General features: G+C 35.4%; 1 protein-coding gene across 32 annotated transcripts in view; it reads left to right on the plus strand.

Moving 5' to 3' along the window:
• The window catches only part of LOC128019109 (AP-3 complex subunit sigma-1), a 173328-nt gene that overhangs the window by 124985 nt on the left and 22294 nt on the right, over window positions 1-26049 (plus strand). Inside the window, exon 2 of one of the 32 annotated variants that reach the window (XM_052605143.1) lies at window positions 1549-1620. The exons of 27 other annotated variants lie outside the window; for them this stretch is intronic. In XM_052605143.1, the coding sequence (XP_052461103.1) occupies window positions 1549-1620 (72 nt within the window). Of the gene's footprint in view, window positions 1-1548; window positions 1621-5716; window positions 5789-12021; window positions 12094-16059; window positions 16132-19884; window positions 19957-26049 lie in introns of all 32 variants that reach the window. 4 more of the 32 variants (XM_052605144.1, XM_052605145.1, XM_052605146.1 and 1 more) reach the window with 4 other exon arrangements.

Below are 26049 nucleotides of genomic sequence, written 5' to 3' on the forward strand. Positions count from 1 at the left end.
GGTTAATAATCTCTGCTGCTGCTGTTACACTCACAGTCACGAACAGCTTGAATCATCTGGACTTTTTGTTTTATATTATTTCTTAACATATCAGACAATATCTGCCTTCATATTGCATGCATCTTGTTTATACTCATAAACTTTTGGTTGCCCTTTTTGTTGTTTTTCGTTGTGTTGTTTTTTATCCTCATTTGTAAGTCGCTTTGGATAAAAGCGTCTGCTGAATGAATAAATGTAAATGTAAACTTATCAAATTATGGCTTCGTTTCCTTACATGATTATCGAAATATTCAACTCAAATAAACACCTGTATGATGCAGTATTAGTATTAGAATTTAATTTGGGGTCCTGAAATAACCTGAACACTGCACAGAGGTTAAGATGACCATTTCTACAAAAATAAAATAAAAATTGAAACTCATCCTATTTTGTTTTAATTTTCCCTTACTAAATTATACAGTTACTGATGCTATGGACTGTGGGATTACTAACAGGCTATTGACAAAAATCTGTCTCTAAAACTCTTTTCTCTTTATTAAAAGTTGATCTGGACAAGTACATGATAGAATCAAATGTTTTGCAAATCCGCTCGAAAGACCAGATCTCAAATTATTCGCGAAATGCGCTTCGGAGTCCCGATCTGAATCAAATGTTTTGCCGACTCGCTCCGAAGCCCCGATCAAATGATTCGCTAAATGCGCTTAGGAGTCCCGATCTGAATCAAATGTTTTGCCGACTCGCTCCGAAGCCCCGATCAAATTATTCGCGAAACGCGCTTCGGAGTCCGGATCTGAATCAAATGTTTTGCGAACTCCGATGGCCCGATCATAAGATTCGCGAAACGATCTTCGGAGTCGCGATATGAATCAAATTTTTTGCGAACTCGCTCCAAATCCCAGATCTCAAGTTATTTTCCAGTGAAAGCGCTACAGCGTTCATTCGCTTGCCGAAAAATAATAATAACGGGCTGTTTGTGGTGCAGAGCAGTAAATGTCCAGATGGTCCAGTCCCAGGTGAGTGTCTTAACTAAAACAATAACTTATATTAAAAGCTTATCGGTAACTATATAGACATTAATCAAATATAGTATGTTTTATTTGTGTTGTTAGATGTACATTAATCAAATATAGTATGTTTTATTTGTATTGTTAGATGTAACGTTATACATTTAATGTAGCACATGGTAGCAGTTATGCTAACAGTCGAGCAGGTTAGTGAAGCGGTGTTTTTATACTTTTGCCATCACCCTTTTATACTGCTCTCTTTCTGGCTTAAGTCACACAAAATTAACAAAGACATTTAAAGTTATCAATAAAATCCACAACAATGTAGGAAATACGAGCAGTTGAACAAATCTGTTGTACAAGCAGAATTCAAATTATTTTATAATGGTTTGTAGGTTATTTAACTTTGAATTGATGTTCTAAGTAACTGGTATATTATTGCATACATGTGATAGTAACTTTCCAAATTAATGAGTTGTTTTTATTAAAGTGTTATGCTTAACTCAAAATAATACATGTATTGTTGTTTGCTTTATGTTAATAGGCTCCGTGGCCGTGCACAAACGTAGTGACGAACTTCCGCTGTCGCCAGAAGTCGACCAAGTATAGGTCTCTGCAGGAAAGTAATGGGTGGTTTTAAGAATTTGTGGTCAGATATAAATAAATATGTAATTCCTAATAAAGTTAAAGAAACTCACTTTAAAATAATAAACAGATACTATCCATGTAATGATTTTATTAGTAAGTTTAAAGAAGGGTTTTTGCCATTATGTAGTTTCTGTAAAGAAGAAAATGAAACAATTGTACACTTATTTTTCAGTTGTAATTATACTAAATTATTTTGGTCCCAAGTTTCTTGGTTTCTTTTTGAGTTATTTTATAAGTTTTATAAGAAAGGTTCTGAGTTCGAGTCCCGGGCCGGCAGGAATTGTGGGTGGGAGTGCATGTACAATTCTCTCTCCACCTTCAATACCACGACTTAGGTGCCCTTGAGCAAGGCATTGAACCCCCAACTGCTCCCCGGGCGCCGCAGCATAAATGGCTGCCCACTGCTCCGGGTGTGTGTGTTCACTGCTCTGTGTGTGTGCACTTCGGGTGGGTTAAATGCAGAGCACAAATTCTGAGTATGGGTCACCATACTTGGCTGAATGTCACTTCACTTTTTTTTTTGTTGGAAATGGAAATTAAACTTCTTACTCTGTTAGGAAAATATCATACATAAAGCAAAATGTATATCGTACTGTACCAAATGGTAGATTTCTGAAGATTTTTTTACGACTCTCTAACTTCAATACAGAATAATCGAAAAGCTCTAAAGACATTTAAACTGCTGAAAAGGATACTTAATGTATTAGAAACATGATTGATATGTTATACAGTATGCATCTTATTGCTTTACAGATTCACATGTCTCTGTTTTCCCCTTTTTTGTTATCTCAAAAAAAAAAAAAAAGTAATGGGAGTTATGAGATCAAGGTGTTTTTACACCATGATACCTGATTAGTTGATGTAATAGTGACGTTAGGTTTAGGGGTGGGGTTGGGTAAGGGGGATCATTTAGATTGCATGATTCAGAAACACCCAGCAGTTTCAAAACACCCACATGGTGATTTTGTTAAATTGATTTCATAAAATGTTATCCTCCACTGCAAATTGTCTTGCAAGTCAAGGGGGTTGAATAATTTGGAACACAACTGTATATTGTCTGTGTGAGAGGAATCAAACAATCATATCCTGCTATCGTTTACTCTTCCTCAGCCTGAAAGTGTTTTTTTTTCTGCTGAACACTAAAGAAGATGTTTTTTGAGAGTGAACAGTTGACGGCACCCATTGACTTCTATGCTACAGGAAGAAATACTATGGAAGTGAATGGGTACCGTCAACCATTTGGTCTTTAAAGCATCATCTTTTTAGCATTCAGCAGAAGACAGAAACTCGTACAAAAAATATATATAATTTTTACATTTTATTTAAAGAAATAAATATATAAAATAAGCTCACACAGTTAAACATTTATTCCCAAAGCAACCAACTATGTGTCATTGTTGTTAACTAAGACTGAAACAACTAAAAACAGTTTTCTGTAATTGAAATAAAGCTAAAGTAAAATGATATAGATAAGTCGTGTAAGCTACTACTAAATATGGGAGAAACGTATTTTCTGTAAAGTTGCTTTGCAATGATTTGTAAAGTAAAAAGCACAAATTTTAGTACTGTTTTCATTTAATTTATAAAGTAGTAACTTTTTACCAAAAAAGTTGAAATGTTAAAATTATTAAAACTGACATAACATAAAGGCTAAAAAAAAATTAATAAAACTAATTCCTAAACCTCAAACTGCAACCATGAGGCTAAAAGCTATGCTATTTGTCACTCTGAGAAAGTGCTGTAACAGTTTATAAAGACCTTGATGTTGTTTGGACACCAGAACCGTGTGTGTGTGTGTGTGTGTGTGTGTGTGTGTGTGTGTGTGTGTGTGTGTGTGTGTGTGTGTGTGTGTGTGTGTGTGTCCACCTAGATGTTCCCGTGTTTGGCTCCTGGGATGATCTGAATCCTCTCAAAGTCCCTCCCCAGGATGATGATGTCACAGCCAGAGTAGTACGCCTGTCTGACACTGATAATCACAGAGAGTTCTACATATCATCTGAATGTAATGTTTTGCTACATTTTTATTTATTTATTTTCTAATTGAGGAATCAGAGTTTTAAATGTTTTCATTTACGGTTAATAATCTCTGCTGCTGCTGTTACACTCACAGTCACGAACAGCTTGAATCATCTGGACTTTTTGTTTTATATTATTTCTTAACATATCAGACAATATCTGCCTTCATATTGCATGCATCTTGTTTATACTCATAAACTTTTGGTTGCCCTTTTTGTTGTTTTTCGTTGTGTTGTTTTTTATCCTCATTTGTAAGTCGCTTTGGATAAAAGCTTCTGCTGAATGAATAAATGTAAATGTAAACTTATCAAATTATGGCTTCGTTTCCTTACATGATTATCGAAATATTCAACTCAAATAAACACCTGTATGATGCAGTTTTAGTATTAGAATTTAATTTGGGGTCCTGAAATAACCTGAACACTGCACAGAGGTTAAGATGACCATTTCTACAAAAATAAAATAAAAATTGAAACTCATCCTATTTTGTTTTAATTTTCCCTTACTAAATTATACAGTTACTGATGCTATGGACTGTGGGATTACTAACAGGCTATTGACAAAAATCTGTCTCTAAAACTCTTTTCTCTTTATTAAAAGTTGATCTGGACAAGTACATGATAGAATCAAATGTTTTGCAAATCCGCTCGAAAGACCAGATCTCAAATGATTCGCGAAATGCGCTTCGGAGTCCCGATCTGAATCAAATGTTTTGCCGACTCGCTCCGAAGCCCCGATCAAATGATTCGCGAAATGCGCTTCGGAGTCCCGATCTGAATCAAATGTTTTGCCGACTCGCTCCGAAGCACCGATCAAATTATTCGCGAAATGCGCTTCGGAGTCCCGATCTGAATCAAATGTTTTGCCGACTCGCTCCGAAGCCCCGATCAAATGATTCGCTAAATGCGCTTAGGAGTCCCGATCTGAATCAAATATTTTGCCGACTCGCTCCGAAGCCCCGATCAAATTATTCGCGAAACGCGCTTCGGAGTCCGGATCTGAATCAAATGTTTTGCGAACTCCGATGGCCCGATCATAAGATTCGCGAAACGATCTTCGGAGTCGCGATATGAATCAAATGTTTTGCGAACTCGCTCCAAATCCCAGATCTCAAGTTATTTTCCAGTGAAAGCGCTACAGCGTTCATTCGCTTGCCGAAAAATAGCGGAGACCAAAAGTATTCAGATGTGTATAGTGTGCCATTGTGTTCTAATTAAAAAAAAAAAAAAACGTATCATTTCATAGTTTTCCCACCTACGAAAATAAAAATAAGCGTTGAATTGGGCTATATGGTGAGAGGAGGAGACGACAATTACTCTGAGGAAAGGTACTTTAGTGTGTGCTAAGCCCTTCACGGAGGATGAGGTCCGTGTCCAACCGGAGTACGGTCGATCTCGCACCGTGGGCTGTGCCTTCCAGGTTTGCGTGGAAAAGTTGCGGAGACGTTAAATCACGCGTCATAACGGGCTGTTTGTGGTGCAGAGCAGTAAATGTCCAGATGGTCCAGTCCCAGGTGAGTGTCTTAACTAAAACAATAACTTATATTAAAAGCTTATCGGTAACTATATAGACATTAATCAAATATAGTATGTTTTATTTGTGTTGTTAGATGTACATTAATCAAATATAGTATGTTTTATTTGTATTGTTAGATGTAACGTTATACATTTAATGTAGCACATGGTAGCAGTTATGCTAACAGTCGAGCAGGTTAGTGAAGCGGTGTTTTTATACTTTTGCCATCACCCTTTTATACTGCTCTCTTTCTGGCTTAAGTCACACAAAATTAACAAAGACATTTAAAGTTATCAATAAAATCCACAACAATGTAGGAAATACGAGCAGTTGAACAAATCTGTTGTACAAGCAGAATTCAAATTATTTTATAATGGTTTGTAGGTTATTTAACTTTGAATTGATGTTCTAAGTAACTGGTATATTATTGCATACATGTGATAGTAACTTTCCAAATTAATGAGTTGTTTTTATTAAAGTGTTATGCTTAACTCAAAATAATACATGTATTGTTGTTTGCTTTATGTTAATAGGCTCCGTGGCCGTGCACAAACGTAGTGACGAACTTCCGCTGTCGCCAGAAGTCGACCAAGTATAGGTCTCTGCAGGAAAGTAATGGGTGGTTTTAAGAATTTGTGGTCAGATATAAATAAATATGTAATTCCTAATAAAGTTAAAGAAACTCACTTTAAAATAATAAACAGATACTATCCATGTAATGATTTTATTAGTAAGTTTAAAGAAGGGTTTTTGCCATTATGTAGTTTCTGTAAAGAAGAAAATGAAACAATTGTACACTTATTTTTCAGTTGTAATTATACTAAATTATTTTGGTCCCAAGTTTCTTGGTTTCTTTTTGAGTTATTTTATAAGTTTGTCACAATAACCGATGTAATGGTCTTGTTTATGGATTGTGATACTGGTTTAATCCAGGGGAAGTCGTGGCCTAATGGTTAGTGAGTCCGACTCCCAATCGAAAGGTTCTGAGATCGAGTCCCGGGCCGGCAGGAATTGTGGGTGGGAGTGCATGTACAATTCTCTCTCCACCTTCAATACCACGACTTAGGTGCCCTTGAGCAAGGCATTGAACCCCCAACTGCTCCCCGGGCGCCGCAGCATAAATGGCTGCCCACTGCTCCGGGTGTGTGTGTTCACTGCTCTGTGTGTGTGCACTTCGGGTGGGTTAAATGCAGAGCACAAATTCTGAGTATGGGTCACCATACTTGGCTGAATGTCACTTCACTTTTTTTTTTTGTTGGAAATGGAAATTAAACTTCTTACTCTGTTAGGAAAATATCATACATAAAGCAAAATGTATATCGTACTGTACCAAATGGTAGATTTCTGAAGATTTTTTTACGACTCTCTAACTTCAATACAGAATAATCGAAAAGCTCTAAAGACATTTAAACTGCTGAAAAGGATACTTAATGTATTAGAAACATGATTGATATGTTATACAGTATGCATCTTATTGCTTTACAGATTCACATGTCTCTGTTTTCCCCTTTTTTGTTATCTCAAAAAAAAAAAAAAAAAGTAATGGGAGTTATGAGATCAAGGTGTTTTTACACCATGATACCTGATTAGTTGATGTAATAGTGACGTTAGGTTTAGGGGTGGGGTTGGGTAAGGGGGATCATTTAGATTGCATGATTCAGAAACACCCAGCAGTTTCAAAACACCCACATGGTGATTTTGTTAAATTGATTTCATAAAATGTTATCCTCCACTGCAAATTGTCTTGCAAGTCAAGGGGGTTGAATAATTTGGAACACAACTGTATATTGTCTGTGTGAGAGGAATCAAACAATCATATCCTGCTATCGTTTACTCTTCCTCAACCTGAAAGTGTTTTTTTTCTGCTGAACACTAAAGAAGATGTTTTTTGAGAGTGAACAGTTGACGGCACCCATTGACTTCTATGCTACAGGAAGAAATACTATGGAAGTGAATGGGTACCGTCAACCATTTGGTCTTTAAAGCATCATCTTTTTAGCATTCAGCACAAGACAGAAACTCGTACAAAAAATATATATAATTTTTTACATTTTATTTAAAGAAATAAATATATAAAATAAGCTCACACAGTTAAACATTTATTCCCAAAGCAACCAACTATGTGTCATTGTTGTTAACTAAGACTGAAACAACTAAAAACAGTTTTCTGTAATTGAAATAAAGCTAAAGTAAAATGATATAGATAAGTCGTGTAAGCTACTACTAAATATGGGAGAAACTTATTTTCTGTAAAGTTGCTTTGCAATGATTTGTAAAGTAAAAAGCACTAATTTTAGTACTGTTTTCATTTAATTTATAAAGTAGTAACTTTTTACCAAAAAAGTTGAAATGCTAAAATTATTAAAACTGACATAACATAAAGGCTAAAAAAAATTTAATGAAACTAATTCCCAAACCTCAAACTGCAACCATGAGGCTAAAAGCTATGCTATTTGTCACTCTGAGAAAGTGCTGTAACAGTTTATAAAGACCTTGATGTTGTTTGGACACCAGAACCGTGTGTGTGTGTGTGTGTGTGTGTGTGTGTGTCCACCTAGATGTTCCCGTGTTTGGCTCCTGGGATGATCTGAATCCTCTCAAAGTCCCTCCCCAGGATGATGATGTCACAGCCAGAGTAGTACGCCTGTCTGACACTGATAATCACAGAGAGTTCTACATATCATCTGAATGTAATGTTTTGCTACATTTTTATTTATTTATTTTCTAATTGAGGAATCAGAGTTTTAAATGTTTTCATTTACGGTTAATAATCTCTGCTGCTGCTGTTACACTCACAGTCACGAACAGCTTGAATCATCTGGACTTTTTGTTTTATATTATTTCTTAACATATCAGACAATATCTGCCTTCATATTGCATGCATCTTGTTTATACTCATAAACTTTTGGTTGCCCTTTTTGTTGTTTTTCGTTGTGTTGTTTTTTATCCTCATTCGTAAGTCGCTTTGGATAAAAGCGTCTGCTGAATGAATAAATGTAAATGTAAACTTATCAAATTATGGCTTCGTTTCCTTACATGATTATCGAAATATTCAACTCAAATAAACACCTGTATGATGCAGTATTAGTATTAGAATTTAATTTGGGGTCCTGAAATAACCTGAACACTGCACAGAGGTTAAGATGACCATTTCTACAAAAATAAAATAAAAATTGAAACTCATCCTATTTTGTTTTAATTTTCCCTTACTAAATTATACAGTTACTGATGCTATGGACTGTGGGATTACTAACAGGCTATTGACAAAAATCTGTCTCTAAAACTCTTTTCTCTTTATTAAAAGTTGATCTGGACAAGTACATGATAGAATCAAATGTTTTGCAAATCCGCTCGAAAGACCAGATCTCAAATGATTCGCGAAATGCGCTTCGGAGTCCCGATCTGAATCAAATGTTTTGCCGACTCGCTCCGAAGCCCCGATCAAATGATTCGCTAAATGCGCTTCGGAGTCCCGATCTGAATCAAATGTTTTGCCGACTCGCTCCGAAGCCCCGATCAAATGATTCGCTAAATGCGCTTAGGAGTCCCGATCTGAATCAAATGTTTTGCCGACTCGCTCCGAAGCCCCGATCAAATTATTCGCGAAAAGCTCTAAAGACATTTAAACTGCTGAAAAGGATACTTAATGTATTAGAAACATGATTGATATGTTATACAGTATGCATCTTATTGCTTTACAGATTCACATGTCTCTGTTTTCCCCTTTTTTGTTATCTCAAAAAAAAAAAAAAAAGTAATGGGAGTTATGAGATCAAGGTGTTTTTACACCATGATGCCTGATTAGTTGATGTAATAGTGACGTTAGGTTTAGGGGTGGGGTTGGGTAAGGGGGATCATTTAGATTGCATGATTCAGAAACACCCAGCAGTTTCAAAACACCCACATGGTGATTTTGTTAAATTGATTTCATAAAATGTTATCCTCCACTGCAAATTGTCTTGCAAGTTAAGGGGGTTGAATAATTTGGAACACAACTGTATATTGTCTGTGTGAGAGGAATCAAACAATCATATCCTGCTATCGTTTACTCTTCCTCAACCTGAAAGTGTTTTTTTTTCTGCTGAACACTAAAGAAGATGTTTTTTGAGAGTGAACAGTTGACGGCACCCATTGACTTCTATGCTACAGGAAGAAATACTATGGAAGTGAATGGGTACCGTCAACCGTTTGGTCTTTAAAGCATCATCTTTTTAGCATTCAGCACAAGACAGAAACTCGTACAAAAAATATATATAATTTTTTACATTTTATTTAAAGAAATAAATATATAAAATAAGCTCACACAGTTAAACATTTATTCCCAAAGCAACCAACTATGTGTCATTGTTGTTAACTAAGACTGAAACAACTAAAAACAGTTTTCTGTAATTGAAATAAAGCTAAAGTAAAATGATATAGATAAGTTGTGTAAGCTACTACTAAATATGGGAGAAACTTATTTTCTGTAAAGTTGCTTTGCAATGATTTGTAAAGTAAAAAGCACTAATTTTAGTACTGTTTTCATTTAATTTATAAAGTAGTAACTTTTTACCAAAAAAGTTGAAATGCTAAAATTATTAAAACTGACATAACATAAAGGCTAAAAAAAATTTAATAAAACTAATTCCCAAACCTCAAACTGCAACCATGAGGCTAAAAGCTATGCTATTTGTCACTCTGAGAAAGTGCTGTAACAGTTTATAAAGACCTTGATGTTGTTTGGACACCAGAACCGTGTGTGTGTGTGTGTGTGTGTGTGTGTGTGTGTGTGTGTCCACCTAGATGTTCCCGTGTTTGGCTCCTGGGATGATCTGAATCCTCTCAAAGTCCCTCCCCAGGATGATGATGTCACAGCCAGAGTAGTACGCCTGTCTGACACTGATAATCACAGAGAGTTCTACATATCATCTGAATGTAATGTTTTGCTACATTTTTATTTATTTATTTTCTAATTGAGGAATCAGAGTTTTAAATGTTTTCATTTACGGTTAATAATCTCTGCTGCTGCTGTTACACTCACAGTCACGAACAGCTTGAATCATCTGGACTTTTTGTTTTATATTATTTCTTAACATATCAGACAATATCTGCCTTCATATTGCATGCATCTTGTTTATACTCACTTATAAACTTTTGGTTGCCCTTTTTGTTGTTTTTCGTTGTGTTGTTTTTTATCCTCATTTGTAAGTCGCTTTGGATAAAAGCGTCTGCTGAATGAATAAATGTAAATGTAAACTTATCAAATTATGGCTTCGTTTCCTTACATGATTATCGAAATATTCAACTCAAATAAACACCTGTATGATGCAGTATTAGTATTAGAATTTAATTTGGGGTCCTGAAATAACCTGAACACTGCACAGAGGTTAAGATGACCATTTCTACAAAAATAAAATAAAAATTGAAACTCATCCTATTTTGTTTTAATTTTCCCTTACTAAATTATACAGTTACTGATGCTATGGACTGTGGGATTACTAACAGGCTATTGACAAAAATCTGTCTCTAAAACTCTTTTCTCTTTATTAAAAGTTGATCTGGACAAGTACATGATAGAATCAAATGTTTTGCAAATCCGCTCGAAAGACCAGATCTCAAATGATTCGCGAAATGCGCTTCGGAGTCCCGATCTGAATCAAATGTTTTGCCGACTCGCTCCGAAGCCCCGATCAAATTATTCGCGAAACGCGCTTCGGAGTCCCGATCTGAATCAAATGTTTTGCCGACTCGCTCCGAAGCACCGATCAAATGATTCATGAAACGCGCTTCGGAGTCCCGATCTGAATCAAATGTTTTGCCGACTCGCTCCGAAGCCCCGATCAAATGATTCGCTATATGCGCTTCGGAGTCGCGATATGAATCAAATGTTTTGCGAACTCGCTCCAAATCCCAGATCTCAAGTTATTTTCCAGTGAAAGCGCTACAGCGTTCATTCGCTTGCCGAAAAATAGCGGAGACCAAAAGTATTCAGATGTGTATAGTGTGCCTTTGTGTTCTAATTAAAAAAAAAAAAAAACTTATTTATAATTTCATAGTTTTCCCACCTACGAAAATAAAAATAAGCGTTGAATTGGGCTATATGGTGAGAGGAGGAGACGACAATTACTCTGAGGAAAGGTACTTTAGTGTGTGCTAAGCCCTTCACGGAGGATGAGGTCCGTGTCCAACCGGAGTACGGTCGATCTCGCACCGTGGGCTGTGCCTTCCAGGTTTGCGTGGAAAAGTTGCGGAGACGTTAAATCACGCGTCATAACGGGCTGTTTGTGGTGCAGAGCAGTAAATGTCCAGATGGTCCAGTCCCAGGTGAGTGTGTTAACTAAAACAATAACTTATATTAAAAGCTTATCGGTAACTATATAGACATTAATCAAATATAGTATGTTTTATTTGTATTGTTAGATGTACATTAATCAAATATAGTATGTTTTATTTGTATCGTTAGATGTAACGTTATACATTTAATGTAGCACATGGTAGCAGTTATGCTAACAGTCGAGCAGGTTAGTGAAGCGGTGTTTTTATACTTTTGCCATCACCCTTTTATACTGCTCTCTTTCTGGCTTAAGTCACACAAAATTAACAAAGACATTTAAAGTTATCAATAAAATCCACAACAATGTAGGAAATACGAGCAGTTGAACAAATCTGTTGTACAAGCAGAATTCAAATTATTTTATAATGGTTTGTAGGTTATTTAACTTTGAATTGATGTTCTAAGTAACTGGTATATTATTGCATACATGTGATAGTAACTTTCCAAATTAATGAGTTGTTTTTATTAAAGTGTTATGCTTAACTCAAAATAATACATGTATTGTTGTTTGCTTTATGTTAATAGGCTCCGTGGCCGTGCACAAACGTAGTGACGAACTTCCGCTGTCGCCAGAAGTCGACCAAGTATAGGTCTCTGCAGGAAAGTAATGGGTGGTTTTAAGAATTTGTGGTCAGATATAAATAAATATGTAATTCCTAATAAAGTTAAAGAAACTCACTTTAAAATAATAAACAGATACTATCCATGTAATGATTTTATTAGTAAGTTTAAAGAAGGGTTTTTGCCATTATGTAGTTTCTGTAAAGAAGAAAATGAAACAATTGTACACTTATATTTCAGTTTTAATTATACTAAATTATTTTGGTCCCAAGTTTTTTTTTTTTGAGTTATTTTATAAGTTTGTCACAATAACCGATGTAATGGTCTTGTTTATGGATTGTGATACTGGTTTATTGGAAATGGATACTATTATTAAACTTCTTACTCTGTTATGAAAATATCATACATAAAGCAAAATGTATATCGTACTGTACCAAATGGTAGATTTCTGAAGATTTTTTTACGACTCTCTAACTTCAATACAGAATAATCGAAAAGCTCTAAAGACATTTAAACTGCTGAAAAGGATACTTAATGTATTAGAAACATGATTGATATGTTATACAGTATGCATCTTATTGCTTTACAGATTCACATGTCTCTGTTTTCCCCTTTTTTGTTATCTAAAAAAAAAAAAAAAAGTAATGGGAGTTATGAGATCAAGGTGTTTTTACACCATGATACCTGATTAGTTGATGTAATAGTGACGTTAGGTTTAGGGGTGGGGTTGGGTAAGGGGGATCATTTAGATTGCATGATTCAGAAACACCCAGCAGTTTCAAAACACCCACATGGTGATTTTGTTAAATTGATTTCATAAAATGTTATCCTCCACTGCAAATTGTCTTGCAAGTCAAGGGGGTTGAATAATTTGGAACACAACTGTATATTGTCTGTGTGAGAGGAATCAAACAATCATATCCTGCTATCGTTTACTCTTCCTCAACCTGAAAGTGTTTTTTTTTCTGCTGAACACTAAAGAAGATGTTTTTTGAGAGTGAACAGTTGACGGCACCCATTGACTTCTATGCTACAGGAAGAAATACTATGGAAGTGAATGGGTACCGTCAACCGTTTGGTCTTTAAAGCATCATCTTTTTAGCATTCAGCACAAGACAGAAACTCGTACAAAAAATATATATAATTTTTTACATTTTATTTAAAGAAATAAATATATAAAATAAGCTCACACAGTTAAACATTTATTCCCAAAGCAACCAACTATGTGTCATTGTTGTTAACTAAGACTGAAACAACTAAAAACAGTTTTCTGTAATTGAAATAAAGCTAAAGTAAAATGATATAGATAAGTCGTGTAAGCTACTACTAAATATGGGAGAAACTTATTTTCTGTAAAGTTGCTTTGCAATGATTTGTAAAGTAAAAAGCACTAATTTTAGTACTGTTTTCATTTAATTTATAAAGTAGTAACTTTTTACCAAAAAAGTTGAAATGCTAAAATTATTAAAACTGACATAACATAAAGGCTAAAAAAAATTTAATGAAACTAATTCCCAAACCTCAAACTGCAACCATGAGGCTAAAAGCTATGCTATTTGTCACTCTGAGAAAGTGCTGTAACAGTTTATAAAGACCTTGATGTTGTTTGGACACCAGAACCGTGTGTGTGTGTGTGTGTGTGTGTCCACCTAGATGTTCCCGTGTTTGGCTCCTGGGATGATCTGAATCCTCTCAAAGTCCCTCCCCAGGATGATGATGTCACAGCCAGAGTAGTACGCCTGTCTGACACTGATAATCACAGAGAGTTCTACATATCATCTGAATGTAATGTTTTGCTACATTTTTATTTATTTATTTTCTAATTGAGGAATCAGAGTTTTAAATGTTTTCATTTACGGTTAATAATCTCTGCTGCTGCTGTTACACTCACAGTCACGAACAGCTTGAATCATCTGGACTTTTTGTTTTATATTATTTCTTAACATATCAGACAATATCTGCCTTCATATTGCATGCATCTTGTTTATACTCATAAACTTTTGGTTGCCCTTTTTGTTGTTTTTCGTTGTGTTGTTTTTAAATCCTCATTTGTAAGTCGCTTTGGATAAAAGTGTCTGCTGAATGAATAAATGTAAATGTAAACTTATCAAATTATGGCTTCGTTTCCTTACATGATTATCGAAATATTCAACTCAAATAAACACCTGTATGATGCAGTATTAGTATTAGAATTTAATTTGGGGTCCTGAAATAACCTGAACACTGCACAGAGGTTAAGATGACCATTTCTACAAAAATAAAATAAAAATTGAAACTCATCCTATTTTGTTTTAATTTTCCCTTACTAAATTATACAGTTACTGATGCTATGGACTGTGGGATTACTAACAGGCTATTGACAAAAATCTGTCTCTAAAACTCTTTTCTCTTTATTAAAAGTTGATCTGGACAAGTACATGATAGAATCAAATGTTTTGCAAATCCGCTCGAAAGACCAGATCTCAAATGATTCGCGAAATGCGCTTCGGAGTCCCGATCTGAATCAAATGTTTTGCCGACTCGCTCCGAAGCCCCGATCAAATGATTCGCGAAATGCGCTTCGGAGTCCCGATCTGAATCAGGTGTTTTGCCGACTCGCTCCGAAGCACCGATCAAATTATTCGCGAAATGCGCTTCGGAGTCCCGATCTGAATCAAATGTTTTGCCGACTCGCTCCGAAGCCCCGATCAAATGATTCGCTAAATGCGCTTAGGAGTCCCGATCTGAATCAAATGTTTTGCCGACTCGCTCCGAAGCCCCGATCAAATGATTCGCGAAATGCGCTTCGGAGTCCCGATCTGAATCAAATGTTTTGCCGACTCGCTCCGAAGCCCCGATCAAATGATTCGCTAAATGCGCTTAGGAGTCCCGATCTGAATCAAATGTTTTGCCGACTCGCTCCGAAGCCCCGATCAAATTATTCGCGAAACGCGCTTCGGAGTCCGGATCTGAATCAAATGTTTTGCGAACTCCGATGACCCGATCATAAGATTCGCGAAACGATCTTCGGAGTCGCGATATGAATCAAATGTTTTGCGAACTCGCTCCAAATCCCAGATCTCAAGTTATTTTCCAGTGAAAGCGCTACAGCGTTCATTCGCTTGCCGAAAAATAGCGGAGACCAAAAGTATTCAGATGTGTATAGTGTGCCATTGTGTTCTAATTAAAAAAAAAAAAAAACGTATTTATCATTTCATAGTTTTCCCACCTACGAAAATAAAAATAAGCGTTGAATTGGGCTATATGGTGAGAGGAGGAGACGACAATTACTCTGAGGAAAGGTACTTTAGTGTGTGCTAAGCCCTTCACGGAGGATGAGGTCCGTGTCCAACCGGAGTACGGTCGATCTCGCACCGTGGGCTGTGCCTTCCAGGTTTGCGTGGAAAAGTTGCGGAGACGTTAAATCATGCGTCATAACGGGCTGTTTGTGGTGCAGAGCAGTAAATGTCCAGATGGTCCAGTCCCAGGTGAGTGTGTTAACTAAAACAATAACTTATATTAAAAGCTTATCGGTAACTATATAGACATTAATCAAATATAGTATGTTTTATTTGTATTGCTAGATGTACATTAATCAAATATAGTATGTTTTATTTGTATTGTTAGATGTAACGTTATACATTTAATGTAGCACATGGTAGCAGTTATGCTAACAGTCGAGCAGGTTAGTGAAGCGGTGTTTTTATACTTTTGCCATCACCCTTTTATACTGCTCTCTTTCTGGCTTAAGTCACACAAAATTAACAAAGACATTTAAAGTTATCAATAAAATCCACAACAATGTAGGAAATACGAGCAGTTGAACAAATCTGTTGTACAAGCAGAATTCAAATTATTTTATAATGGTTTGTAGGTTATTTAACTTTGAATTGATGTTCTAAGTAACTGGTATATTATTGCATACATGTGATAGTAACTTTCCAAATTAATGAGTTGTTTTTATTAAAGTGTTATGCTTAACTCAAAATAATACATGTATTGTTGTTTGCTTTATGTTAATAGGCTCCGTGGCCGTGCACAAACGTAGTGACGAACTTCCGCTGTCGCCAGAAGTCGACCAAGTATAGGTCTCTGCAGGAAAGTAATGGGTGGTTTTAAGAATTTGTGGTCAGATATAAATAAATATGTAATTCCTAATAAAGTTAAAGAAACTCACTTTAAAATAATAAACAGATACTATCCATGTAATGATTTTATTAGTAAGTTTAAAGAAGGGTTTTTGCCATTATGTAGTTTCTGTAAAGAAGAAAATGAAACAATTGTACACTTATTTTTCAGTTTTAATTATACTAAATTATTTTGGTCCCAAGTTTTTTTTTTTTTGAGTTATTTTATAAGTTTGTCACAATAACCGATGTAATGGTCTTGTTTATGGATTGTGATACTGGTTTATTGGAAATGGATACTATTATTAAACTTCTTACTCTGTTATGAAAATATCATACATAAAGCAAAATGTATATCGTACTGTACCAAATGGTAGATTTCTGAAGATTTTTTTACGACTCTCTAACTTCAATACAGAATAATCGAAAAGCTCTAAAGACATTTAAACTGCTGAAAAGGATACTTAATGTATTAGAAACATGATTGATATGTTATACAGTATGCATCTTATTGCTTTACAGATTCACATGTCTCTGTTTTCCCCTTTTTTGTTATCTCAAAAAAAAAAAAAAAGTAATGGGAGTTATCAGATCAAGGTGTTTTTACACCATGATACCTGATTAGTTGATGTAATAGTGACGTTAGGTTTAGGGGTGGGGTTGGGTAAGGGGGATCATTTAGATTGCATGATTCAGAAACACCCAGCAGTTTCAAAACACCCACATGGTGATTTTGTTAAATTGATTTCATAAAATGTTATCCTCCACTGCAAATTGTCTTGCAAGTCAAGGGGGTTGAATAATTTGGAACACAACTGTATATTGTCTGTGTGAGAGGAATCAAACAATCATATCCTGCTATCGTTTACTCTTCCTCAGCCTGAAAGTGTTTTTTTTTTCTGCTGAACACTAAAGAAGATGTTTTTTGAGAGTGAACAGTTGACGGCACCCATTGACTTCTATGCTACAGGAAGAAATACTATGGAAGTGAATGGGTACCGTCAACCGTTTGGTCTTTAAAGCATCATCTTTTTAGCATTCAGCAGAAGACAGAAACTCGTACAAAAAATATATATAATTTTTACATTTTATTTAAAGAAATAAATATATAAAATAAGCTCACACAGTTAAACATTTATTCCCAAAGCAACCAACTATGTGTCATTGTTGTTAACTAAGACTGAAACAACTAAAAACCGTTTTCTGTAATTGAAATAAAGCTAAAGTAAAATGATATAGATAAGCCGTGTAAGCTACTACTAAATATGGGAGAAACTTATTTTCTGTAAAGTTGCTTTGCATTGATTTGTAAAGTAAAAAGCACTAATTTTAGTACTGTTTTCATTTAATTTATAAAGCAGTAACTTTTTACCAAAAAAGTTGAAATGCTAAAATTATTAAAACTGACATAACATAAAGGCTAAAAAAAAATTAATAAAACTAATTCCTAAACCTCAAACTGCAACCATGAGGCTAAAAGCTATGCTATTTGTCACTCTGAGAAAGTGCTGTAACAGTTTATAAAGACCTTGATGTTGTTTGGACACCAGAACCGTGTGTGTGTGTGTGTGTGTGTGTGTGTCCACCTAGATGTTCCCGTGTTTGGCTCCTGGGATGATCTGAATCCTCTCAAAGTCCCTCCCCAGGATGATGATGTCACAGCCAGAGTAGTACGCCTGTCTGACACTGATAATCACAGAGAGTTCCACATATCATCTGAATGTAATGTTTTGCTACATTTTTATTTATTTATTTTCTAATTGAGGAATCAGAGTTTTAAATGTTTTCATTTACGGTTAATAATCTCTGCTGCTGCTGTTACACTCACAGTCACGAACAGCTTGAATCATCTGGACTTTTTGTTTTATATTATTTCTTAACATATCAGACAATATCTGCCTTCATATTGCATGCATCTTGTTTATACTCACTTATAAACTTTTGGTTGCCCTTTTTGTTGTTTTTCGTTGTGTTGTTTTTTATCCTCATTTGTAAGTCGCTTTGGATAAAAGCGTCTGCTGAATGAATAAATGTAAATGTAAACTTATCAAATTATGGCTTCGTTTCCTTACATGATTATCGAAATATTCAACTCAAATAAACACCTGTATGATGCAGTATTAGTATTAGAATTTAATTTGGGGTCCTGAAATAACCTGAACACTGCACAGAGGTTAAGATGACCATTTCTACAAAAATAAAATAAAAATTGAAACTCATCCTATTTTGTTTTAATTTTCCCTTACTAAATTATACAGTTACTGATGCTATGGACTGTGGGATTACTAACAGGCTATTGACAAAAATCTGTCTCTAAAACTCTTTTCTCTTTATTAAAAGTTGATCTGGACAAGTACATGATAGAATCAAATGTTTTGCAAATCCGCTCGAAAGACCAGATCTCAAATGATTCGCGAAATGCGCTTCGGAGTCCCGATCTGAATCAAATGTTTTGCCGACTCGCTCCGAAGCCCCGATCAAATGATTCGCTAAATGCGCTTCGGAGTCCCGATCTGAATCAAATGTTTTGCCGACTCGCTCCGAAGCTCCGATCAAATGATTCGCTAAACGCGCTTCGGAGTCCCGATCCGAATCAAATGTTTTGCCGACTCGCTCCGAAGCCCCGATCAAATGATTCGCTAAATGCGCTTCGGAGTCCCGATCTGAATCAAATGTTTTGCCGACTCGCTCCGAAGCCCCGATCAAATGATTCGCTAAATGCGCTTCGGAGTCGCGATATGAATCAAATGTTTTGCGAACTCGCTCCAAATCCCAGATCTCAAGTTATTTTCCAGTGAAAGCGCTACAGCGTTCATTCGCTTGCCGAAAAATAGCGGAGACCAAAAGTATTCAGATGTGTATAGTGTGCCTTTGTGTTCTAATTAAAAAAAAAAAAAAACTTATTTATCATTTCATAGTTTTCCCACCTACGAAAATAAAAATAAGCGTTGAATTGGGCTATATGGTGAGAGGAGGAGACGACAATTACTCTGAGGAAAGGTACTTTAGTGTGTGCTAAGCCCTTCACGGAGGATGAGGTCCGTGTCCAACCGGAGTACGGTCGATCTCGCACCGTGGGCTGTGCCTTCCAGGTTTGCGTGGAAAAGTTGCGGAGACGTTAAATCACGCGTCATAACGGGCTGTTTGTGGTGCAGAGCAGTAAATGTCCAGATGGTCCAGTCCCAGGTGAGTGTGTTAACTAAAACAATAACTTATATTAAAAGCTTATCGGTAACTATATAGACATTAATCAAATATAGTATGTTTTATTTGTATTGTTAGATGTACATTAATCAAATATAGTATGTTTTATTTGTATCGTTAGATGTAACGTTATACATTTAATGTAGCACATGGTAGCAGTTATGCTAACAGTCGAGCAGGTTAGTGAAGCGGTGTTTTTATACTTTTGCCATCACCCTTTTATACTGCTCTCTTTCTGGCTTAAGTCACACAAAATTAACAAAGACATTTAAAGTTATCAATAAAATCCACAACAATGTAGGAAATACGAGCAGTTGAACAAATCTGTTGTACAAGCAGAATTCAAATTATTTTATAATGGTTTGTAGGTTATTTAACTTTGAATTGATGTTCTAAGTAACTGGTATATTATTGCATACATGTGATAGTAACTTTCCAAATTAATGAGTTGTTTTTATTAAAGTGTTATGCTTAACTCAAAATAATACATGTATTGTTGTTTGCTTTATGTTAATAGGCTCCGTGGCCGTGCACAAACGTAGTGACGAACTTCCGCTGTCGCCAGAAGTCGACCAAGTATAGGTCTCTGCAGGAAAGTAATGGGTGGTTTTAAGAATTTGTGGTCAGATATAAATAAATATGTAATTCCTAATAAAGTTAAAGAAACTCACTTTAAAATAATAAACAGATACTATCCATGTAATGATTTTATTAGTAAGTTTAAAGAAGGGTTTTTGCCATTATGTAGTTTCTGTAAAGAAGAAAATGAAACAATTGTACACTTATTTTTCAGTTTTAATTATACTAAATTATTTTGGTCCCAAGTTTTTTTTTTTTTGAGTTATTTTATAAGTTTGTCACAATAACCGATGTAATGGTCTTGTTTATGGATTGTGATACTGGTTTATTGGAAATGGATACTATTATTAAACTTCTTACTCTGTTATGAAAATATCATACATAAAGCAAAATGTATATCGTACTGTACCAAATGGTAGATTTCTGAAGATTTTTTTACGACTCTCTAACTTCAATACAGAATAATCGAAAAGCTCTAAAGACATTTAAACTGCTGAAAAGGATACTTAATGTATTAGAAACATGATTGATATGTTATACAGTATGCATCTTATTGCTTTACAGATTCACATGTCTCTGTTTTCCCCTTTTTTGTTATCTCAAAAAAAAAAAAAAAGTAATGGGAGTTATCAGATCAAGGTGTTTTTACACCATGATACCTGATTAGTTGATGTAATAGTGACGTTAGGTTTAGGGGTGGGGTTGGGTAAGGGGGATCATTTAGATTGCATGATTCAGAAACACCCAGCAGTTTCAAAACACCCACATGGTGATTTTGTTAAATTGATTTCATAAAATGTTATCCTCCACTGCAAATTGTCTTGCAAGTCAAGGGGGTTGAATAATTTGGAACACAACTGTATATTGTCTGTGTGAGAGGAATCAAACAATCATATCCTGCTATCGTTTACTCTTCCTCAGCCTGAAAGTGTTTTTTTTTTTTGCTGAACACTAAAGAAGATGTTTTTTGAGAGTGAACAGTTGACGGCACCCATTGACTTCTATGCTACAGGAAGAAATACTATGGAAGTGAATGGGTACCGTCAACCGTTTGGTCTTTAAAGCATCATCTTTTTAGCATTCAGCAGAAGACAGAAACTCGTACAAAAAATATATATAATTTTTACATTTTATTTAAAGAAATAAATATATAAAATAAGCTCACACAGTTAAACATTTATTCCCAAAGCAACCAACTATGTGTCATTGTTGTTAACTAAGACTGAAACAACTAAAAACCGTTTTCTGTAATTGAAATAAAGCTAAAGTAAAATGATATAGATAAGCCGTGTAAGCTACTACTAAATATGGGAGAAACTTATTTTCTGTAAAGTTGCTTTGCATTGATTTGTAAAGTAAAAAGCACTAATTTTAGTACTGTTTTCATTTAATTTATAAAGCAGTAACTTTTTACCAAAAAAGTTGAAATGCTAAAATTATTAAAACTGACATAACATAAAGGCTAAAAAAAAATTAATAAAACTAATTCCTAAACCTCAAACTGCAACCATGAGGCTAAAAGCTATGCTATTTGTCACTCTGAGAAAGTGCTGTAACAGTTTATAAAGACCTTGATGTTGTTTGGACACCAGAACCGTGTGTGTGTGTGTGTGTGTGTGTGTGTCCACCTAGATGTTCCCGTGTTTGGCTCCTGGGATGATCTGAATCCTCTCAAAGTCCCTCCCCAGGATGATGATGTCACAGCCAGAGTAGTACGCCTGTCTGACACTGATAATCACAGAGAGTTCCACATATCATCTGAATGTAATGTTTTGCTACATTTTTATTTATTTATTTTCTAATTGAGGAATCAGAGTTTTAAATGTTTTCATTTACGGTTAATAATCTCTGCTGCTGCTGTTACACTCACAGTCACGAACAGCTTGAATCATCTGGACTTTTTGTTTTATATTATTTCTTAACATATCAGACAATATCTGCCTTCATATTGCATGCATCTTGTTTATACTCACTTATAAACTTTTGGTTGCCCTTTTTGTTGTTTTTCGTTGTGTTGTTTTTTATCCTCATTTGTAAGTCGCTTTGGATAAAAGCGTCTGCTGAATGAATAAATGTAAATGTAAACTTATCAAATTATGGCTTCGTTTCCTTACATGATTATCGAAATATTCAACTCAAATAAACACCTGTATGATGCAGTATTAGTATTAGAATTTAATTTGGGGTCCTGAAATAACCTGAACACTGCACAGAGGTTAAGATGACCATTTCTACAAAAATAAAATAAAAATTGAAACTCATCCTATTTTGTTTTAATTTTCCCTTACTAAATTATACAGTTACTGATGCTATGGACTGTGGGATTACTAACAGGCTATTGACAAAAATCTGTCTCTAAAACTCTTTTCTCTTTATTAAAAGTTGATCTGGACAAGTACATGATAGAATCAAATGTTTTGCAAATCCGCTCGAAAGACCAGATCTCAAATGATTCGCGAAATGCGCTTCGGAGTCCCGATCTGAATCAAATTTTTTGCCGACTCGCTCCGAAGCACCGATCAAATTATTCGCGAAATGCGCTTCGGAGTCCCGATCTGAATCAAATGTTTTGCCGACTCGCTCCGAAGCCCCGATCAAATTATTCGCGAAACGCGCTTCGGAGTCCGGATCTGAATCAAATGTTTTGCGAACTCCGATGGCCCGATCATAAGATTCGCGAAACGATCTTCGGAGTCGCGATATGAATCAAATGTTTTGCGAACTCGCTCCAAATCCCAGATCTCAAGTTATTTTCCAGTGAAAGCGCTACAGCGTTCATTCGCTTGCCGAAAAATAGCGGAGACCAAAAGAATTCAGATGTGTATAGTGTGCCTTTGTGTTCTAATAAAAAAAAAAAAAAAAAAACTTATTTATCATTTCATAGTTTTCCCACCTACGAAAATAAAAATAAGCGTTGAATTGGGCTATATGGTGAGAGGAGGAGATGACAATCACTCTGAGGAAAGGTACTTTAGTGTGTGCTAAGCCCTTCACGGAGGATGAGGTCCGTGTCCAACCGGAGTACGGTCGATCTCGCACCGTGGGCTGTGCCTTCCAGGTTTGCGTGGAAAAGTTGCGGAGACGTTAAATCACGCGTCATAACGGGCTGTTTGTGGTGCAGAGCAGTAAATGTCCAGATGGTCCAGTCCCAGGTGAGTGTGTTAACTAAAACAATAACTTATATTAAAAGCTTATCGGTAACTATATAGACATTAATCAAATATAGTATGTTTTATTTGTATTGTTAGATGTACATTAATCAAATATAGTATGTTTTATTTGTATTGTTAGATGTAACGTTATACATTTAATGTAGCAGTTATGCTAACAGTCGAGCAGGTTAGTGAAGCGGTGTTTTTATACTTTTGCCATCACCCTTTTACACTGCTCTCTTTCTGGCTTAAGTCACACAAAATTAACAAAGACATTTAAAGTTATCAATAAAATCCACAACAATGTAGGAAATACGAGCAGTTGAACAAATCTGTTGTACAAGCAGAATTCAAATTATTTTATAATGGTTTGTAGGTTATTTAACTTTGAATTGATGATCTAAGTAACTGGTATATTATTGCATACATGTGATAGTAACTTTCCAAAGTGTTATGCTTAACTCAAAATAATACATGTATTGTTGTTTGCTTTATGTTAATAGGCTCCGTGGCCGTGCACAAACGTAGTGACGAACTTCCGCTGTCGCCAGAAGTCGACCAAGTATAGGTCTCTGAAGGAAAGTAATGGGTGGTTTTAAGAATTTGTGGTCAGATATAAATAAATATGTAATTCCTAATAAAGTTAAAGAAACTCACTTTAAAATAATAAACAGATACTATCCATGTAATGATTTTATTAGTAAGTTTAAAGAAGGGTTTTTGCCATTATGTAGTTTCTGTAAAGAAGAAAATGAAACAATTGTACACTTATTTTTCAGTTGTAATTAAACTAAATTATTTTGGTCCCAAGTTTCTTGGTTTCTTTTTGAGTTATTTTATAAGTTTGTCACAATAACCGATGTAATGGTCTTGTTTATGGATTGTGATACTGGTTTAATCCAGGGGAAGTCGTGGCCTAATGGTTAGAGAGTCTGACTCCCAATCGAAAGGTTCTGAGTTCGAGTCCCGGGCCGGCAGGAATTGTGGGTGGGAGTGCATGTACAATTCTCTCTCCACCTTCAATACCACGACTTAGGTGCCCTTGAGCAAGGCATTGAACCCCCAACTGCTCCCCTGGCGCCGCAGCATAAATGGCTGCCCACTGCTCCGGGTGTGTGTGTTCACTGCTCTGTGTGTGTGCACTTCGGGTGGGTTAAATGCAGAGCACAAATTCTGAGTATGGGTCACCATACTTGGCTGAATGTCACTTCACTTCACTTTTTTTTTTTGTTGGAAATGGATACTATTATTAAACTTCTTACTCTGTTAGGAAAATATCATACATAAAGCAAAATGTATATCGTACTGTACCAAATGGTAGATTTCTGAAGATTTTTTTACGACTCTCTAACTTCAATACAGAATAATCGAAAAGCTCCAAAGACATTTAAACTGCTGAAAAGGATACTTAATGTATTAGAAACATGATTGATATGTTATACAGTATGCATCTTATTGCTTTACAGATTCACATGTCTCTGTTTTGCCCTTTTTTGTTATCTCAAAAAAAAAAAAAAAAGTAATGGGAGTTATGAGATCAAGGTGTTTTTACACCATGATACCTGATTAGTTGATGTAATAGTGACGTTAGGTTTAGGGGTGGGGTTGGGTAAGGGGGATCATTTAGATTGCATGATTCAGAAACACCCAGCAGTTTCAAAACACCCACATGGTGATTTTGTTAAATTGATTTCATAAAATGTTATCCTCCACTGCAAATTGTCTTGCAAGTCAAGGGGGTTGAATAATTTGGAACACAACTGTATATTGTCTGTGTGAGAGGAATCAAACAATCATATCCTGCTATCGTTTACTCTTCCTCAGCCTGAAAGTGTTTTTTTTTCTGCTGAACTCTAAAGAAGATGTTTTTTGAGAGTGAACAGTTGACGGCACCCATTGACTTCTATGCTACAGGAAGAAATACTATGGAAGTGAATGGGTACCGTCAACCGTTTGGTCTTTAAAGCATCATCTTTTTAGCATTCAGCAGAAGACAGAAACTCGTACAAAAAATATATATAATTTTTACATTTTATTTAAAGAAATAAATATATAAAATAAGCTCACACAGTTAAACATTTATTCCCAAAGCAACCAACTATGTGTCATTGTTGTTAACTAAGACTGAAACAACTAAAAACCGTTTTCTGTAATTGAAATAAAGCTAAAGTAAAATGATATAGATAAGCAGTGTAAGCTACTACTAAATATGGGAGAAACTTATTTTCTGTAAAGTTGCTTTGCATTGATTTGTAAAGTAAAAAGCACTAATTTTAGTACTGTTTTCATTTAATTTATAAAGCAGTAACTTTTTACCAAAAAAGTTGAAATGCTAAAATTATTAAAACTGACATAACATAAAGGCTAAAAAAAAATTAATAAAACTAATTCCTAAACCTCAAACTGCAACCATGAGGCTAAAAGCTATGCTATTTGTCACTCTGAGAAAGTGCTGTAACAGTTTATAAAGACCTTGATGTTGTTTGGACACCAGAACCGTGTGTGTGTGTGTGTGTGTGTGTGTGTGTGTGTGTGTGTGTGTGTGTGTGTGTGTGTGTGTGTGTCCACCTAGATGTTCCCGTGTTTGGCTCCTGGGATGATCTGAATCCTCTCAAAGTCCCTCCCCAGGATGATGATGTCACAGCCAGAGTAGTACGCCTGTCTGACACTGATAATCACAGAGAGTTCCACATATCATCTGAATGTAATGTTTTGCTACATTTTTATTTATTTATTTTCTAATTGAGGAATCAGAGTTTTAAATGTTTTCATTTACGGTTAATAATCTCTGCTGCTGCTGTTACACTCACAGTCACGAACAGCTTGAATCATCTGGACTTTTTGTTTTATATTATTTCTTAACATATCAGACAATATCTGCCTTCATATTGCATGCATCTTGTTTATACTCACTTATAAACTTTTGGTTGCCCTTTTTGTTGTTTTTCGTT

The sequence above is a fragment of the Carassius gibelio genome, chromosome A8, assembly GCF_023724105.1.
Source record: "Carassius gibelio isolate Cgi1373 ecotype wild population from Czech Republic chromosome A8, carGib1.2-hapl.c, whole genome shotgun sequence".
Lineage (NCBI taxonomy): Eukaryota > Metazoa > Chordata > Actinopteri > Cypriniformes > Cyprinidae > Carassius > Carassius gibelio.